Raw genomic sequence first — 20,614 nt, 5'->3', positions numbered from 1 at the left:
CATGTACATTCACGGAGAGATAAAAGAAGTTGTGAGAAGATGTCTTTTGCCTTGGCTTATTAAGAATTCAGTTAATGAGGCAGCTTTGTCACCACCAGATAGAACAAATGAATATGAGATAGCAGTGCTGCTACCCTCCCCGCAAACCCACAGAGCGAGCGGAGGGGAGGTGTGTGCGCTTGTGTGTGTGTGTGTGTGTGTGTGTCTGTGTGTGAGAAAGGTGTTTTGTAAACATCTCATTCTGCATAATGAATGCAGTCCTCTGTCATCTGTACTCACACACACACACACACACACACACACACACACACACACACAGTAGCAGCAAACCACTACACAAGGGAGCTTCCCTTACCTGTCAAATTGACTCTCCTCCCCTCTCCTTATACAAGTCCCAGTGTGTGTGTGTGTGTGTGTGTGTGTGTGTGTGTGTGTGTGTCATCAACAGGGCTGACAGTGTTGTGTTTTTGACAGGTAAACAGGAAGTCCCGAGTGTTGTAATTTGCATTCTGTGTGTATGGGGTGTGTGTATCTGCACCTCCTCCACCATCCAGAGATGTCTGTGCCATGTTTAGGTCCACCCAGGGAGTGCTGTTTAGCTGCTTTTGATTGGCCCACAGGGAGTGTTAGCTTATTTGGTTGTTTGCCAAACACTAATCCCCAACAATTAACCGTCAGGCACTCTGGAGAGGTGCCATATTGACAGGGATGGGACCTTTTTTGCCATTCTTCACACACAACACACACACACACACACACACACACACACACACACACACAGATACTCATCACACTAAAATGGAAGGAGTCTCTGTCTGCATGTATGTAAAATATGTGGTTCTCGACAAAGCTGCAAGCAGCGATACCCGAGGCCAAGCAACCGCCCCTGTTCCCGAATGGGCACTGCACTTGTATGACACAAATGTATGTACAGCACATATACGCACACACAAATCAGCTGCGGCATAAATTACATACACATTTCAAGCAGACACACACGGGCGCAAACCCAGGAGCAGGAACAGTGTGTTTGTGTGTTTGAATATGCATTACACAGCCCACGCCTGGCAGGAGTCAAAGTGCTCCTTTAAAAGTTCATAAATCATGGATGTTCTGGCCTGTGATCACCAGACCGCCTGCATTTCAGGCCTGCAGAGTGCCAGAGAGGGACAGACAGCCCTCTAGTTTAGGTCTTAAACAAACCCTCTGGAATGTGCTGATGGGGAGAGAATTAATATTAGGCCTAAACCTATCTGGCAGCCTGGTTCAACCCCAAGTATATCATCCAGCTACTCTCAGCTCACACCACATCAGCCACATATCCTAAAAACAAATAGAATATAAGTTAGGACACTGAAGGATGTGAATCATTTTAGGCCTCTAGTGATTCATATGAAAATTTGAATTTCAAAACCAGTGCAATTACCTTAATGGTCATTCCATTAGTAACCCCTGGAAACTTTTAAGGATGATTCCAGTGAATACCCCCATGTCCTGATAAGACAGCTATCATGTTTTTCTTCTCTGTTCGTTTACAGAACACATGCTCTGCCACATGTCCAGTGAGCTTGTCTTCTGTGGCTGTCTGTGGGTGTTTTGAAGGTTGTCAGGGAATAAAAACATTTTACTAGTCTTTCATTCATTTTGAGATTACCCTGTTTTTATACAATAGTCACTTAATCAGAATATATTGGAGTGGAGTCCAGACGATGGAACTGAAAGAATACCACACAGCATCTTTATATCCTTGTTCTTACACTGAAATAATAATGTTTGATGACAAAATGAATGACAGTGGGGATATTTATAAGTATTGGGCTTTTGTGTTTGGTGTGTAGCATATGGCATGGATATAGATGCCTGTTATGAAGGGCCAGAACAAGATGATTGCCACTTATCCCATGCCGGGTTGCACAGGCAGCACTTAAAACATGGCAGGCTTGACTGGGTGAAGCGTTTTCCAGCTCCACCTGGGACATCCTGAGGCGCTCCCAAGACCAGCTGAGAGACATAATCTCTCCAGTGGGTTTCTGGGTCTACCCCGGGGTCTCTTATCAGTTGGATTTGTCAGAAAAAATCAGGAAGCAATTAGAAAAGTTTATATTTCAATAAAAAAAAGACATGAACTCAAACCTTCTTGTGTATGCACGTTCGCGTGCAGTGTGCATGTGTGTGTGTGTGTGTGTGTGTGGTTTCCACGGTAAGGTTCAGCAGCCCAGTTCTCCTGCGAGGGAGGGAGGGGAAGAAAGAAAAGAAGCAAAGAAAGAGAGAGAGAGAGAGAGAGAGAGAGAGAGAGAGAGAGAAGGAGCGAGGGAGGCCTCTTTTCACAGAGAAACAAAGATAGCTGTAATTAATGGCCCTGAGCTCTGGACTAAGGGAGCTTTCTTCTGACAACTCCGACTTAATTAAAACTTAAGACTTCTGAAAGGGCCTCTGACTGCGAGGGGACGTCCCACCGTCTCGTGAGAAAAAACCTTGTAAGATTTCCTACAAAAGAAAGAAAGAGGGAGAGACAGAGAGAAAAGATGTGTTAGTGGCTGTAGCTATGTTGCTAATCCCTGTTTGTCAAAGGAGGAAGGGGAGGGGGTTAGAACTCACACACCTGCAGCTAACTGCACCCCCACCTCCACCTCCACACACACACACACACACACACTCCTCCCACACACATACATTTTTCTTTCTTCTTCTTGCTCCATATAACATGATGCAATAATGCTCAGGAGAAAAAATATTACCTTTCTAACTTTTAACATGCTTCAAGAATGAAACATCTTTCTATAGGAGCCATGAGAGACATGACACACACACACACACACACACACACACACATACGCCATTATTTGTATTAATTCATGCATAGAAGCCTGCACCTGTTTCTCACGTGGCTGTATGAATAAATCTTAACAAAGCATAAACCAACCTTCATGAGCCACCTCTGTGTCTCTGTCTCTTTGCCTCGCTCTCTTTTCCTCCCTGTCTTTCTCCCGTTCCCTCCCTCCCCTCCCTCCACAGAGGATCAGATAATAAAAGCTTGGCCTGGTCTTTTGTTTTTGTGCATTGTTCATTAGCCCGGCAGCAACAACAGAGGCACACTTGATATGCTTGGCTTGACTGGGTGTATGGGAGTAGGGCAAGGTGGGATGGGGGCTGTGCGTGCGTGCATGTGTGTATGTGTGTGTGTCTGTGCGCGTGCACACCTCGAGGTAGGGGGTAGCTTTGCATGGCTGCAATGCCATTAAAGAGGCAACTGGAAATTAAGGGCTTGCAACTGACAGCACACGTTGAATGAGAAACCCCTGCAGCTGCTAACAATGAGGAGAGCTGGACAATGAGCATGTTAAAGACAAAAATAGTGTTGTGAACTCAACCCCTTATCTGACTTTTTGTGTGTATTTAATCTTCATGTCACCTAAAACATATCCAGTTAATTTAGGGATATGCAGGGACCAAACTCACATCTGTTACTGTGTTAATAGTTTTCTCCCTGTGTGGAATTATTAAACAAAATTGTCTTAGGATTGTCCATAGGATTTAATCATTGCTCTCAAGTGTAGTTCTTTTTTAGTAGCTCTGCCCACGACTACACCACTAGCACTACTGTGACACTCCAATAAATTAACAGTGGTTTAATACCAAGGATTACTTGTGGCTTGTTTGCTTCATTAGTTTAAATCACATACAGCAAAAAAAAAAATTAAGAACATATACTGTAGAAAATATTGGGCCAAGTAACAGAGGTGTTACCCATTGACTTTCTGCTGGCTTGTCTAAAGCCAGGGAAGTGGGATTTTTGGGCGTTGGAATTTTGGAACTAAACTGGAAATAGTAAGGAAAGTTTTTATTGCTTTAAAGCACAAACATGATTTTGCTGACAAGCGTCACTTGTTGCATTGAAATTCACCCAAATATCTTTGCAACAATTACCGAAAACACTGCTATTTTGAAAATGCTCGACGGAAACAAATAGCTCTGAGAACGGTGACTTATTGAATTAACCATAGGGTGTCCTTAAAGATGAACATCATCTAACATCTGCACTCTCTTCTTTTCCACAGCACTTGCAGAAGCAGGACAGTGCGTACAGCCCAGAGTCGTGCGTCTACTACTGCACACTGTGCGACTACTCCACCAAGGCCCGCCTCAACTTAGTGCAGCACGCCCGCTCAGCTCGCCACCAGCAGAACGAAGGGCTGAGGAAACTCCAACTGCACCAGCAAGGCCTGGGAGGGGACGAGGATGGACTGAGCCTCCATGAGCTGTTCCACGTCAAGGAGTGCCCCTCCAGCCAAGGTCTGTGCTTCTATAACCTGCTTTGTCTGTTTGCTTGAGTTGTTGTAACTTGAGTTCCTTGTTATTTTTAAGGTTATTTTGGGCTTATGTTCACATTTCATGTGTCATTTCCTTTTTTGTCATCTGCAGTTTTTCTGCTGCTGTACACACACACACACTGACTTTTATCATTTTTACATTTGCTTGTGTTTTTTTGTGTTTTTTCGAACGTTTGACTATAGTTAAACGCCGATTCCAATTTTGGTGGTCAGTTTTCATCGTTTGAAGTCATATTCATCTTTCTTTCCTCCTCACACTCCTCCCATCTCTTTTTCTCTTTTCTTGCACCACTCCCTCTTTATTCTGTCAAACCTCCCTCCCTCCTTCCTTTGGCCTTCATATCCAGATCACGTCTCTCGATACAGACCCGTCCATTCCTCCTAATCTCTCCAAAATGAGCATACTGTTCCTATTAGGCTGCCGCGCTTATATCTGCAACACACACACACACACTGTGCACCCGTCCCGTGCACAGGGACATCCCAGGCAGGCAAGCAGTCAGCTTATGAAATTTCACCTTGGGAGTATCTCATGGTGAAAAAGGCCTGTACACACATACATTAGTTATACACACATATGTTACACACACACACATACACACACAGACAGACACGCACACACACGTATGCTACGGCTACACAGTCTCTCCCTGGAGTGAGCTTTCATTTCCTTTCTCATGACCAAAGCAATTTGGCTTTCATTTAAGACTCTCCGTCCTGCCAGCAGCTAATAAGTGTAACAGAACTGTAAAACATTCAGAGAGACAAAAAAAAAGAGAAAAAAAAAAAAGATTAATCGTTTTTCTTTGAGTGGGGGTTGGATGGTTGGTAAGGGGTTGCAGGGTGTAAGGGGAGGGGGCTGTGCTGTAATTTAAACCAGAAGACCAAGAGTCAGGGTCCATTATTTAGTCATCCCTATGTTAATGCTGCCGGGAGAAAATGAGCGCTTAACTTGTTTTTGCTTTGCTTGACCTGAAGGAACGGGTGGGATGGAGGGGAGGGGGGAGAAGTGTGTGTGTGTGTGTGTGTGTGTGTGTGTGTGAGGGGGGGGGTAGCATTGAATAGCATTCCAGCATAGCATTAGTCCATACACCCATCTGTGTGTGTGTGTCAGCGCGTATGTGTGTGTATTTCAACATGAATCTGCGCTCCCCAAAGTGTCCTGTTTATACTGTACATGTACTCCCAAAACAGATGGGGGCCCAGCGCTTAGAAACATATGTGAATCCCAGAATACACACACACACACACACACACACACACACACACACACAGGAGAAGAGCTCCCAATCCTGAAATGGAGACTGTTGCCGGTGTACGTTTGGTTTTAATTACACATGGATCAAAGTTTCGGTGAGATTTGGGGTGCAGTAGAAAAGCATGCTTAGATAAATCATTACCGTACATTAGCCCACCAACCCCCACTCTCTCTCTCTCTCTCTCTCTCTTTCTCCTGCTCTCTTTTTGTATCTCTCTCTCTCTCTCCTTTTTTGTCCTGCTTATTCCATCTCCCACTCTCTCCTGCTCCTGTCCATTTTTTCATCCAGAACACAAGCCCGGCTTTTTTTTTTCCCCCCTCTCCTTTTTACATCTCAAACCAGTGAGCACAACCAGGTTTTAAACCTGTCAAAAGCAATATTCGCCCACTGCACCTATTTCAAATGTTCCACTCTTAAAACACACCATATTTGTTGCTCGGGCTCTCGTTTTATACCTTGGCTTTGATGCCACATGGTGAATTTCCATGAGGAAGCTAGTGCAAAGCTTAAGCGGACGCTGGCAGCGTCCAAAATGCTAAGCCACTCTTTTGGATGCCCTCCTTTTGCCCACTCTATATAATTTTTAGTGAACAACAGTATTCTTTCACAAGGTACATGGTAAATGTTTCAAAGGTATTTCCTTGCAGACCATACACATTTGGCAGGTGTGGGCAGTAAGAGTGTTTCAACCAGAGATCAAACACTGAAAGTTAACGTAATAGATTTGACGTTGTGGTCTTGTTCTATAGTTCTGCAGTTTTTTTTTTTTTTAATCATCATATATATTTTTGCCTTTTTTTTTTTTTTAGCTGAGCCCTTTTGTGTTTTAGATTACACAACACGTGTGAACATTACATGCTACAGTAGGTTATGTTATATGGAAGAAAAAGTATATTATCGCTGCTTAAGGCTCCTATAGTGATAGATGATGTGAATGTTTTCACTGATGGAAAAGACTCTATAGTAGGCAACATTTCCAGCCAGTGTTCAGTTTAAGGACCCTCTGTTTGTGTGTGCGTGCATGTGTATGCATGCTGTTAGTTTTCTGGGGCTACAACTCCTGACTCGAGCACTTTCTGTTCATTAGAGACTGGTATGAAAAAGATTAATTTAAGTGCTGACCGGTATCTTTCTCTTAAAGCCTGAGACCTGGCACTGAGCCAGATAATTATAGGCCCATTTGGGAATAAGAGTTCTAATGCTCTGGACTTTATGTACATGTGAATGGCTTTCATTAAACAATTTTGATGCTGATTTTATGGCCTAATTAAGGATACAGTACTGCAGAGACACACCACAAGGGTATAGGTGTTTTGAACAAAGACAGGAGTGTACAAGCAACACTTCTGGACTGCATTGTGTGCATGTCAATGCATGTGTTTGCTGGTGCATGTTTATTTGAGAACCTTTCGCTCTTTGTTATCCCTTTGAGTCTGTAATTCCCCAAACCTGGGCCCAGTCGTCTCATCCTTTACACTAGGTAAACACCATTGTGAAGTGCGAGTGAAGTGTGTGTGTGTGAGAGAGAATGTGTGTGTGCCTATTTACTTGTGCCTGTGCACGCGCTAACTCTCAGTGACTGTACAGCAAAAACTTTTTGCCGTCATCTTTCAGTGGTGTCCTTCAGAGACAATAAGCCCACTGTGCCCACATTGCTGAGATAAATCGTCCCTCTCTGTGTACAATTAGAAGTGTTAAAGAAAATTGAGTTTATAAAAAATGTCAGTTTGCATCAGAAGAGCAAGCATAAATGAATTGCCTTTCAACATGGATGACTTGGAGGCCATTTTGCTTTGAGGGGCATCCAAAAGTTGTTAGAGAAATTAGATTTTTTTGTGCCCTTCTCCACTCCGTAATGAAGTTATGCTCTGAATAGAGCTGTTTAGTAAAATGCAAGCAGAAAAAGAAAAATATGACAGATTGCGAGTCATGGGTATTCCATCATCGATTTTATAATTTGAACAATTTGTTTAGTTGGATTTTTGGAGACATTAACAGTCTCTGAAGTTCAGTTGTTACAGTGATTTTTCTCCCTCTGACTGTTTCTCTGTTGCTGCCTCTGTCTCAACCATTTGACCATTTGTTTACCCACGAAGAACACTGCGAGGAGGTGTGTGTACGTGTGCACGAGTGTGTTTCCGATGTGTGTATGCTCGCCCATTAGCCTTGTGCTCCATCATGTGTAAAGCTCCTCATAAGCCAGACCAAGCAGAAACACTAGGGCCTTTTCTGCATACTTTACTTTCTGTCATTTTTTTCCCCCTTTCGTTCCCTCTGTCCCTCACAAAAAGGAAAGGGAGATGGGATCTTATGGACCTAATTATTTCTGAGAGCCTGGCCTGTCATCCATCCCTCCACCACCCCACCACCCACACATCTCCATCCCTCTATAGCCCCCCCACCCACCTCACCCGCCGCCGCCACCACCTAACATGCATTAAAGAGGGAGGGAGAGGACCCTCTTTGTCTGAGTCCCCCTTTTAAACAAAAGACCTCTTCTGACTTAGAGAGACCAACAACACTTTTATCGTGTGCATGTGGGTGTATATGTGTGTATATGTGAGTGTGTGCATGTGTGCGTGTGTATTCAGCCTTTTGTTTTCTCTGAGTGATAAGGCTCTGGGACATTTTCAGTCCTAGTCAAATTAACGAATCTGGGCTAACCATTTACATAGCAGCTGTAGGCTAAAAACAGAGCCCAATGGACACGTATTATCCCTATATGTCCCTGTGTGGATGTAGGTGTGTGTGTGTGTGTCCAGCAGGAACATGGGCAGAGAGCAAGTGTGCCATCTCACTCTTCTCCAAGTGCGCTGACATTCCTTGTTTCCAAATTTACCCAACCCAAACTGTGTCTGAACTGAGTCGAAGCACCAAAAAACGATCACTCCTTTTCTTCTTTTTTTTTGCGATGTGGGAAAGGGTTTTGTTGTCTCCCAAAGAGCGTTTCGAAGTGATGACACCGAGGCATCTTTTGAGGTATTAGGTTTTCCCTCCTCCCTCACTTTCACTCCTTCATCTTATGCTTTTTTTCCTCTGGGTAGTAGGGGTGGTTTCGCCATTCCAGTGGTTCTCTCTTTCTTTTTCTTTTTTTCTTTTTTCAAGAAGGTCTCTCCTCAGACAGAAGTCTATTTCCAGGGTTTGTCTCAGTAATTTGTGGCCATTACATAAACAGTCACGGATGGCCGGAGGAGTGAAAGAAAGGATGCGACACACACCCAGATCTAGCTAACCACTGGAGTTAGCGCAGTGGTGGCCATTTTCTTTTTCAAGTCAGAATGCAGTAGGTGAGACAAGCTGACTGGCTCATCAGAGGACAATTCTGTCCTTTTTAGTTACTGGTTTGTGCTTCTGTTGCATATGCCATCCCTCTGATGTATCTATTCATTAGATTTCTATGTTTGGATTAGATGTTTAATAGGTTAAGGCAGCTAATTATATTGCATATTGATTTGCTTCCAAACAGCTGATTACCTACAGTTGATGAATTATTCGTGACCTTTTCTTTCTCGCTTACTGTGAAGCAGGAAGTTACTTACATAAAAGGTAAAGTCCACAGATTTCAGACAGGCGGGATCCATTCCTCGCATAATAAAAACGTGGAATGTTATTTTATGTGCCCGACATCAGTAAAATGCAGTTCCTGGGGTGAACTATTCTGATGAGAATGATGTGATTTTACCCAAGAGGATTTTTGTGAAGTATGTAGTTTTTTATTGCTGTACAATTAGTTGGAGACAATACACTGCATTTTAAATCATTTGTCAAATCAAAATAAGACACATTCATATATGTATATTATTATATTTTCGGCAAGTAGCAATTTACCCCAAATTTCCCAAAACCATATTCTCTATGGCTGAGGGAGTAAAAGATGTGGTCATTTTTTGAATAATTCCATCCAAGCGAATTATAATTACTTTGCGGTCTGTGTGTGCACATAGGAAAAAAAAGGGCAGCAGGCTGACTTGCGCCTCAGAAAAAAATGAGCCTCGTTCACCATAAACTATTTTTGAAATGGTGTGTCGGGGCGGTATGGGCTCAGGCCGATTGTTTTTCTTTGAGTTGAGCAGCTCTTTGGTGGAGGGGTATTACCCGGGCTAAATTGTTCCCTCATGTTTTCCGCCAAGGTTCTGTGCCCACCACACTGACAGTTATAATTTGCAGAAATTGCGCTGATTATCTGAATTAGCATACCTGACCAATGCCACATTAGTCTTATTTACAATACAAAGCCGTGGGGCTATGAGGACGCATACTAAATATGACTTAACCCTTTGAAGAGGGGACTGGCGTCACAGGGCCAGGACGTCTTTCACGTCAGTGATATCACAAAGAGCTTAAGGCCCAGCTCCATATGGGACTAAAAGCCTTTGGAAGGCCCTGGAAAAGGAAGTGGTGAAAGTAAAGTCCGAGGACCATAATAAAATCACTGGGTTATTGCATGTTTTCCCTTACACTCAGTCTCTTTCTGACCTTTCTCTTTAAATATTTTTTCACCTCTCAGCTCTTGCCCCCATCTTGTTTCTTTCCCTTTTTTTTCTGCCTTCATCCTTTTCTCCAACCCCCCCTCCCTTTTCACCCCTGCTCTTCTTTATTTTCTTCTCCCTCATCTCCATTCTTTTCTCTTCCCAATCCCCTCATACACCCTCTGTCCATTGACTCTTAACCACAGATGGACAAAACAATGGGCCATGTCACACAGCATTAAGACAAACAATCTGGTGATGGGAGGAGGGTTGTGTGGAGCCGGAGCCGCGGTAACCAGGCAATACGCTCACTAGGTCCAAGCAGCCACTAATCTCAAACCGCGATGATTCAATTCACAGATGGACATTTAAGGTAGCCTATATGCGCACACACAAAGGAGAAAGCAGGAACATTACTTTAGGAGGTAGTATTGTCAGGTAGAATTTCTACCATTCCTTGAAGCAGCAACAGATTCTTCCCTCTGTTGCTCCCTTTTTATACTCATTCCTCTCTGTTTCCTTTACCTCATCCATCAGTGGGAGGTATGGAATTGATAGCAGCTATTGATTACCTATAGCTAAGGCTAATCGTCACTAACCGGAGGAAGCTTTGCAGCTAGAGCAGCTGTCAGTGGCTTGTCGTGTGTGTGTGTGTGTGTGTTTGTGTCTATGTGAACCTGCAGCGGTTCAGTAGCAATACCTCTCCACTGTTTACTTACAGCAGACTAATGGCCTAAAAGCAAGACAGCACATGTAAAAAAAAAAAAAAAAGATTCTGAACATTGCTTCTCTTTCCAGAATAAGGGAAATGGTGTGTTTTGTCTGCCCAAAGAAACACTGAGAGACATGCCAAGTTTCGTCTCCCCACCTATGTGAATAAGACCCATCTCCCTCTCTCTCCTTTTCTTCATCTCCCTAATAGGAAATTTGAGCACACTGTGTGAGATTAAAGCAGAGAATCAATGCCTTGTGGCAGCCAATCCTTTCCCAGACCAAATCTCTTTCATCTCCAACCCCCACCCCCCCCCACCCCCCCCACCCCTCTCGCTCTCTCTCGTTCGTTTTCTCTCCCACCTCCTAATGCTAACAGGGGGTCCTGTGTCATGACATCCCTTTCGCTTTTATCATGTTCTAATAACGTTCTGAAAATAGAGAGAGAAAGAGGAATGTCACAGAGGGAGGAAAAAGGATGCTGTGGAGAAGAAAAAAAAAAAAAAAGGAACAAGAAATGGATAGACTGATAAAAATCCATTGAATGAGCCTGGGTCTTGATTTGTGCTTTGATGTGGATGTCTTTGTGCAAATTAGACAAATATGCCCGCTGCTTTAGTCATCTCCAAGCTCTTCATAAGATGCCATCTCCCTTTGACATTTTTTTTTTTTTCGTTCATGAAAGATGGAAGGAAAAGAAGTAAAAAATAACTGACAAGTTCATTTAGGGGCATCGAAATATACATCACGAAATTTGGGGCGACGGAATAGAGAGACAAAAAAGATGGTGAACAGAAGATGTAAAAGTGCAGTGTGCAAAAAAAGTAGCCGTTGCAAGGCAGTTAAATAAATTGAAAACAAAGAGAATGTAAGGTATATGCAGAAAACACACTGGGGTTTCTGCTTGGTTGGGCCCACAAGGTGCTTTACCTATGATGGCACATGGGGCTAATGGGCAAGGATACGCACACACATATACACACACACACACCTTGGTCAGGCCTTTGTTTCAAAAGCAGGTTAATGGGGAGTGAGGAAGAGGAGCATTGCAATTTTCTGCTCTTTAGGCGCCAGAGAATTCTCTCCAGTGTAAGAGAGACCAGACTCTCAGCGTAATAGGCATTTTACACCCTCATCACCCCTTACACACAAACACACGCGCATACACACAAACACGAGCACACACTCGCCAGAAACGTGTGGGAGTGTAATAGGCATTCTATGGTGTGTATTGCCAGTCCCTAGAGTGCCAGTAAGTGTTAGACATGCATAGAGTCGGCAATGAGACAATCAGCATGCTGAAATTGAAACCTTGTCTGGAGTCACACAGGAGGGGAGGAAGAGGAGCAGAGGAGAGGAGAGGAGAGGAGAGGAGAGGAGAGGAGAGATTAAATATAAAGAGCGGCGTTGAGGCGCACAGATGGCAGAAGAGACGGGAATGAGGAAGCGGAATAAGAGGAGAGAGAGAGAGAGGAGAGACGAAGGGAGAGGAAATAGGAACTGATGTTTGTTTAATTGCCTCATAAGTGATGACACAGATAATTATGTCGAAAAAAGAGATGCTCCTCTAAGGCAGGGCCAATGAGCAGCTGTATCTGTTTTTGTGCGTGTCGCCCTGTCTCTCCCCATAGCCCCATCAACTACCGTCCCCTCCAGCCACATCAAGTATAGGACACCATTAAAACATTATGGTTTGTGTCATATCAAATCATTCAGCTTAATTAACAGAAACACACACAGTCAGAAACACACTCGCACACACACACACACACTCATCATTTGAAATCGTTTTAATTACTCTGTAACATCCTGATTATTAATATCTCCGCTTCATATACCTGGGGATATGAAGACGAGAGTGTGTTCACCTAGATTTCCTGCGCTGTGTGTGTTTGCAGGCGTGTGTGTCCATGTATGTGTAAGTGATGCTCCCTTGACTTCATATCTAATTGTCTTTTTTAATGACAATATTCCACTGTGTGCCGGCTGTATGTAATGAGTCAGGGTGTGTCAAAGTGCAGGCCTGAGCTGTCTGCTTGAGTTAAGCTCTTCCCGTCTACTGTAGAAGCCTCCAGCGTACACACTCGCGCACACACACACACATGTGGCGCGCACACACTCAAAGAGACAGTATCAATGTGGGAGTTCCTGTATCTGACACGAGATTAAGAGGGCCAAGTGGAGGAACGTCGAAGAACTGCCCTGTTGCATTTGCAAGAAGGAAAAAGGACCATCCTGTCACACACATACACACACGCGCAAGCATCCTGTGCTGTAAGTGAGCAGTAGCCTCCCTTGCATTATTCACAGTGGCCGAGTGATCGAAGCCTGGTTCAATAGCACTAAAGCGGCGCACGCTGGAGAGATTTGTCTTACAAAACCTTGACACACACACACACACACACACACAATTGCACGTATGCTCTCACACACATTGATTTTTGGTGGTGGGAATCTCCCAGGCTTTGGACGAAAGGCAGGGACGTGAGAAGGGCTTCCCCCGTTTGTGCGACCCCCTGACAAACGCAGGGGTACACCTACACACTTATTCTGAACCTTGAACACACACACACACACACACACACACACACACTGCAAGTACAACTTTAATTCTCTCAAAATTAGATTTGATGATGATGAGGTCCGGTGATAGCATGAATAAGAAAATGAAAGAAAAACTTTGAGATGGGAGACGAAGGATGTGCCTCTTAGATCTGATGGGGTTTCATTTACAGTAAGATGAGCTGATGGTAAAATAAAAAGCAAGAAAAAAAAAAGTCTAAGAGATCATATTTCTTTTTTGCTGACTTTCCTTTTTTGCATTTTACCATCAGGGGGCTTTTTGCAAGCGCGGCAGAAAAAAAAAAATCACGCATTGCCTGATATGTCATATCTTTCCACTGCAGTGTGTGTGTGTGTGTGTGTATTTTCACACAGGCGTGTTCAATTTGAAGCCTTCACTTGATTTGAATGGCGATTTTTTTTATTTTTTTTCTAACACATCAGTCACTTCATTCAGTTTTCTTATTTTCTTCAGAGCAACACAGCCAGCGTAGCACACACACACACACCAACCCCCTCTGGCATTTTTGACATATTAACATGTATCGACAAGCCAGCACTCGCATGCCTGTAAACACTGACACACAAACACACGCATACACACACCTCTGTCCCCTGAAGACATGTGATCAACCAGACCCAATCCCTTGTAATCATCTGGAACCCACACACACACACACAAGTATAGTTCCCCTTCAATCCCGGGTAATGGTTTGGGGCAGGGGGCTGAAGCGGTGGGCTTCTTTCCCTTAGCCCCAGTGTCTTAAGCTGCCATTGATTAAATGTTAACTGATATACTCGGCCCTGGCAATCTTGTTAGAGCCGGAGCAGGCAGGCAGCTAGACAGACAGTTTAGGACCCGCGCCCTCCTGATCAATAGCACAGATAAAGATTTCATCCATCAATGAGCTCCCAAAACAAAAGGTATCTGATACCTGATTAGGCCCGTGGGGACAAATACACACAGATTTGAGCATGAACACACACTCTCACATCGCCACCAGGGTTGAAGCACACGAGGAGGCAAACATACACACTCGGATCGCAAATAAATGCAATGGGATAAAAAAATCTGCATGTGAGCTTAAATAAGCATACATTTCACACCTACACACACACACACACACACACATTCCTTTAACTAACTTATTTTGTCCAGAATAATACCTCCACCAACCCCATCTGAAGTCAATCAGTTCCACACCTAATGGTGTAATTACAGTACACACACACACACACACACAAGCGCACACACCTACACACACATGCACAGTCAAGTTTGCAGATAAGGCAGCCCTGACTTTTCCTGGATGAAGGTTAATTATGCTGTGTTGGTTCACTTAGGTGTGTGTGTATTTGTTGTTGTGCATGTGGGTGTATGTGCGTCTTTTCTCAGAAATGTATGTGTATGCGTGTTTCCTCAAATGCACATGCATTTAGATCCTCGGAGCATGCCAAAGGCACCGCAAAGCGGCTGAATCAATGTCTGGGCGACCACCACTGTTAAAGTGTATCAATAATGTTCCCCTATCTTCTTTCCCGGCTAACGTCACAGGGCAGTTTCAAAGTCCAAGCCTAGCCGCAATTAAGACTTAATTATAAATCAATATAAGGAGTCATTTGAATATTGATTTTTCTTTTTTCTTCAAATTGTTAACATATTCCCCACCCTGTCCACGCTTTCTTTTTTTTTTGTTACAACTTTAAGGAGAATCAATACTTCCTTTTACAGTCATCAAAGAAGAGCTTTGGCATAATTGGAGCCAAAAACACAACGGGATATCTTCATGGGGGTCGATAACCAAAGGCTGTCAGGGGGTAAAAATGTCATAGCCTCTCAAATTCTGATGGCTTTTCAAACATGGTTAATGATGCTTTGTGGCTCTTGAAGAGTGATCTCATTTTGGGGGATTTTTGGTGACATTTCTTGTCAGAATGCCAAAATGCATTTCCATAATTTTCACGGCTGACATTTTCTGTGATATGAAACTATATCAGAGTGCACTCCGAAAAAAAAAGTGATATCAATGCAACCTGGTAACCTGCATTTCATTTGATTAAATGATATCTTTGCTGTTTTATTTTCCTGCTCAACCATTTTGAAGGGCTGTGAGATTTTCAAGTGGCGTGTCAGGGGCCGGGAGTCTAATGCATGGAAACATGGAGCTTTCTGTTTTCTGACGGCTAGCAGAGATAAGGTAGAGATATGGCTCTAGCACTGGCTCAAATCTAAAACAGATCCCGCTGAGGGGGGTGGTGGTGGTGGTGGTGGTGGTGGGGGTTAAGAAAGTGAAGGAAAGGAGAAAGGGAGGGGTGGAGGTAGCAAGAAAAGGGAATATTGTCAATCCTCTAAGTGTCTGGCGGTGTCTCTCTTTCTTTCCTTCTTTCTCTCACTCTTTCTCTCCCCCACTCTCCCTCAGTAATCTGATTTATTCGAAGCATATGTGTGCTGCTCTGTCTTTGTCTGCTTCTATTAGGGCCAGTGGGGGCCCATATGACATTGTTTAGCCAGTAATGAAATGGACATTTTTTGCATGTTTTTGAGAAAGTCAGAGGAAAGCCAACACTCCTTATTTGTAACCGTCTGCGAATACCATCTCCGGGGCAGTTGCCCCAGGTCTGTGTATTCATGTGTGTGTGTGTTGCATGTGAACATATGTGCCCATGTATTACAGCTTCCATGTGGTCATTTTGGAGATGATTCTGAGCAACCTAATGAATATTTGGGCTTGAAGATATTTTTCTTTTTCGGCTGTGACTCTATTCTTCTAATGTTTAAGAGTCCTGCCATCCTGCCTAACCTCAACACATAATAAGGCCCTGATGATGCACACATTTTTGCTTTGCACACTTGTCTATGGCAAAAGACGAGTAAAATGGACTTATTGTCAGCATATGAAATTGTTATGTGCTAATGGCAGCTATGTGTTGCTGCAGACTCATATGAAGCCCCCCGTCAATATGGAATGCAGTCACAGAATAGCATTGAAAATGAATAGAATGAATGGAAACCTGCAGTAAATTTTTGTCACATTTCTTTATTTGTAATTCACATTAACACACGAATGCAGCATGCATACAAAGTGTATTATATTGCAAAATATCAAAAAATGTGTAATTCTTCAAAACGAGTATCATTCACATTTCTGTTCTCTCTCTCTCACAGCCCTAAATTTTATTTTAGACAAATGAACTGATGAAAACGGTACATCGATAAACAATACAGCTTTCTATGGTCCTATAACTGTATTTTTATCTGTCCTTTCTATCTACTTAAATCATTTCTTTGACTTCAATCCAGGATTACAACCTTGTTTTTGGTGGCTCTGAAAGCAGATGGTTTTTATGCAGCTAAAAACGGGACAGTAGCCCAATAGGATAAAGATCTGTTTAAGCATTATCCATTTGGCCACTGCCCGTCACAGGCCTATTTTAAGCATAGACACATACACACACATACACAGCCATTCTCTTAAACCATGGCAGCCATTTTATTAGATTCCCTGATTCCTTGCCTCGTATTAGTTCCCGGAAAATAAATAAACCTTGAATACATGACAAGGACCAGTCTGGTCAATTGGAAACTATATCTATCCTGCTGGTATCTTTGTTTACCAGTGTAGTGATGGATGGACAGATAGAGGGATAAATGGAGGCACGGAGAAACAGATCGGGTAGGTATATGGATGGATAGCTGTGTGAAAAGATATAAAAATAGATGGACAGATGGATAGATAGGTGGATAGATAAATGGATGGATGGATAGACAGACAGATGAATGCAGCAGGGAGATCTTGTTGGGCTGATAGAGTTGAGCAGGTATGCCGAGAAACAGCTGCTTTCTTCATTAGGTTCATCTATCGATCTCGGACCCTCGCTGTGTGTGTGTGTGTGTGTGTGTGTGTGTGTGTGTGTGTGTGTGTGTGTGTGTGTGTGTGCGTGTGCGTGCGTGTGCGTGTGTGTGTGTTTTTGAGGGAGAGAGAGGGAAAAGACAGCAGCCTCTGTAGATAAGTGCTGGTAATAGAACAGAATGAATTCTTATCACAGAGATGGGAAGGCCATTAACCCTCAGCTCCTAGTTCTCTCTCTCTCTCTCTCTCTGTCTCTGTCTGGTCCTTCTCTCTCTTTCTCTCTCTCTCTTTCTTTCTTCCTTCCGTCCTCTGGTCTGGACCTGACAGGGTCACGTTGGCGAGCGTGTGTGATATTTCCACTATGTGTGCGACTCTATGAGAGTGTGTGAGTGTGTTTTGTGGCTACAGACTGCCCCATCGGGCCAGATGTTTATAATCAGGGGCTAGATAAATATTGGACCGTGGAGTCATAAAAGACCAGGAAAAACAGAAAAATAGAGAAAGAGGTGGGGAGAGATGAAACAGAGGAGAGGAATCTTCTTTTCAAATTATTCCTAAATCCCTCAGTAAGCTTGCCGTGCCGCCTCCTCAATTCACCTACTCAGCCTAAGGTGATTCAAACAGCCGAAATGCAATATGGCTGTTGTGTAAGATGCAGGTGTTTGTGTGTGTGTCCTTGTGTGTATGCACACACATGTGGAGGTGTACAGTAGGTGTGTTAGCCTATTGTATAAGGCCAGGTGTTGCTGCATTTCTTTTTTTTCTTTTTTTTTTCTCCACCGCTGAACCTTTTGAAGCCATATTTTTGTCCCGTGAAAACCTTTTGGATTTGCTATTAAAGAATCATTAACATTATCCCCCCCAGTGCTCACAGCACTGAAAATGAAACCCCCCTCTTAACACGAAACAACAGTTTCTGTCTGCGCAGCAAGCAAGACATGCAAGCCTTTAATCTTGGCTATGTTTATTCATATGATTTTTTTTTTTTTTTTTTTTCCAAAGGAGTAATAGGTGTTTTGTTAGTCGCCTGCAAGACAGCGGAGCGGGCAATTTGAGCGAAAGAAAATACAATGAAGTGTCTCAGGAAGTCGTAATTGACAACAACAAAGCAAATTTGGAGCTGCTGATACAAGCGTTTTTTACACAAAAGTCATTTTTTCAGCTTATTCTGTCAGTTCAACTTATTGACATTCACACCAGGAGCGTATTAAATGTGACAATCCTATTGTCTGGCTTTCGGAGTCGACCTGAGACAATAGATATTTTTTTGCTGGTGTAATAAGTTCTCATGTGTTTTAAGCAATAAATGGGGTGGGTGTGGGTGGATGGGAGCGTGTGGATGGAAACACGTGTGTTTGCTTGTGCTGGTGTGTGTCTGTTTACATGTTAGCATGTGGGCTATGGACCTCTGTGCATGAAATGCATTGAGCTCTGTGTGGGAGTAAATGTGTGTTATGTGCAGAGGGTTTCCGTGTGCGTAGGTGTGTGTGAGCGAGTGCAGGTGTGCGTGCGTGCGTGTGTGTGTCAGTTATTCCCAGGCCCTGTGCAGGAGCTGTAGCCCCTCTCCGCTGGGTTGATGTTTAGTATTTTAGACATGCTACATTAACAACATCTGGTTAAGATCTAAATGCTTGTTAAACGCGCTGAAATTCGGGGGGAAAGGTACAGGGAGAACGAGAGGGGGGGGGGGTGGGGGGGATAGGGAGATAAATGTATAAAGAGGGGGGAGAGTAGGGTAAATAAAGATTTGAGGTGGGAGAAACGGGAGGGGAGGGGGGTGGGGGGGTAGGGGGGATCAGTAAGTCTGTAAGGTTATTACCCTGGCAGTATTACCACTGGCCCTTGACTGTGTGTGTGTGTGTGTGTGTGTGCGCGTGTGCGTATGGCTGCAACTGTGTGGGATGGTGTAATGTTTCAAAGCTTTCCCCTTTAAAACCTAGGGGCCAAACTAGAGCCACGCGCGCGGCGCAGGAATGTGACATCACAGGGCCCCTATTGCTCGCATACACACACACACACACACGCGCACACACACACACACACACACACACACACACACACACACGGTCTCACAGGGGACATGACCAGGGTTGTAAGAAGAAATCAGCGTCAACATCATGGCTAAGTGGGGGAGACATGGCAGTCATGGGTGTTACACAAAACATTAAGGCTGTATTACTACCACAGATACAGCGAACACAGACCATATCAAGTCTTTAATATTGTTTTTAAACATATAACACAACAGCACTGATAATATTGGAGCATAAAGAGTCCTAACAGCTATTCAGTTTTAGTTTCTCAGTTGTTCTAGTATTTCTCATATATTTCTCATGATATTTTCTTTGGCAGCACTTACCGTTTTCACTTGATGCTCTGCTTTCATAGTGTCTATGATTTAAGATAAACAATAATTTTTTTTTTTTTTTTTACTCCTTTACCCCTTTAATGAGCACCATCCTTGCCCTAAGGAAGCAAATTAGAGGCAGCTCAGCCCAGCTAATGAATTCAGCCATTTTGGAGCCTCCGTGTCCAGTTTCTCTGCGTGGCATTACTCCTCGGTTGTGTGCTGTACAACTGAGTCCTCCACCGGGCACATAATGACCCGGCATGGCGGTTATGGGCCCTTAGGGGGAGATGGGAAGGGGAGCGAGTGGTCTCAGAGCAGGTCATTATACAGCTAGAGGGCACACACACACACACACACACACACACACACTCACTGCGCTGACACTTTCAATACATCCTCCATTGCCTCCATCTCCCATATGTCTATTCCTCCATTTTTTCTTTGCAAACATCTCTTTCTATTAATCTTTCTGCCTATCCTCCTGCATCAGTCTGTCCAAAACGTCTTTTATTTTTACTTATTTTTGACTGTGATGTCTTGAAAGTGACATGAACAATTGTAAAATACTCTTGTATGAAAATGATTTTACTTTTCTTACAAGATCATATAAACCAAAAATGTTGTGCGTTGGGATTCCAGGAGTTATTTATTGGACAAACAAGAGAGTTATTCATCCAGGGACCTAATTGGTTACACTGGCTTCCAATTAATAGTTAAATATAAAACCAGGCTGATTTGGCTGTATCCCTGATCAGGAGTCACTTAATTATTCTTCCTCTCTAACAGTTAAATATAGGCTGGTGTTGGTTGCAGGGTAATCGGACCCAGGGTCTGTGGTTAGCTTGAGCTCACCGGCCGTCTTTAATGTTCCGACCGACCCACATCAAAGAGAGTCCCACCAGGCTGCCAAAATCACACACCCTCCACAGCCTGACCCACTCCCTGTGTGCATGTGTGTGTGCGCGTGTGTGTGTGCACAGAGGCAGTGGAAGGTGACTGCGAAAGTTTTGCTCTGTGCGTCCTCTGGTAGCGATTAAGTTGATGGTTAAGAGTCCCTGCCGCAGAACCCTCTCTCTCTCCC

The 20,614-nt window shown here is 43.6% G+C and overlaps 1 protein-coding gene across 6 annotated transcripts in view; it reads left to right on the top strand.

Moving 5' to 3' along the window:
- The window catches only part of zfhx4 (zinc finger homeobox 4), a 279,124-nt gene that overhangs the window by 236,111 nt on the left and 22,399 nt on the right, over positions 1 to 20,614 (top strand). For all 6 annotated transcript variants that reach the window (XM_027274217.1, XM_027274215.1, XM_027274216.1 and 3 more), the window contains one exon: positions 4,059 to 4,293. In XM_027274217.1, the coding sequence (XP_027130018.1) occupies positions 4,059 to 4,293 (235 nt within the window). The remainder of the gene's footprint in view (positions 1 to 4,058; positions 4,294 to 20,614) is intronic.

This window comes from Larimichthys crocea, chromosome XXIII (assembly GCF_000972845.2).
Source record: "Larimichthys crocea isolate SSNF chromosome XXIII, L_crocea_2.0, whole genome shotgun sequence".
Taxonomy (NCBI): Eukaryota; Metazoa; Chordata; class Actinopteri; family Sciaenidae; genus Larimichthys; species Larimichthys crocea.
Note: the sequence above shows the minus strand (reverse complement) of the source record. Positions and strands in the feature narration are given on the sequence as shown.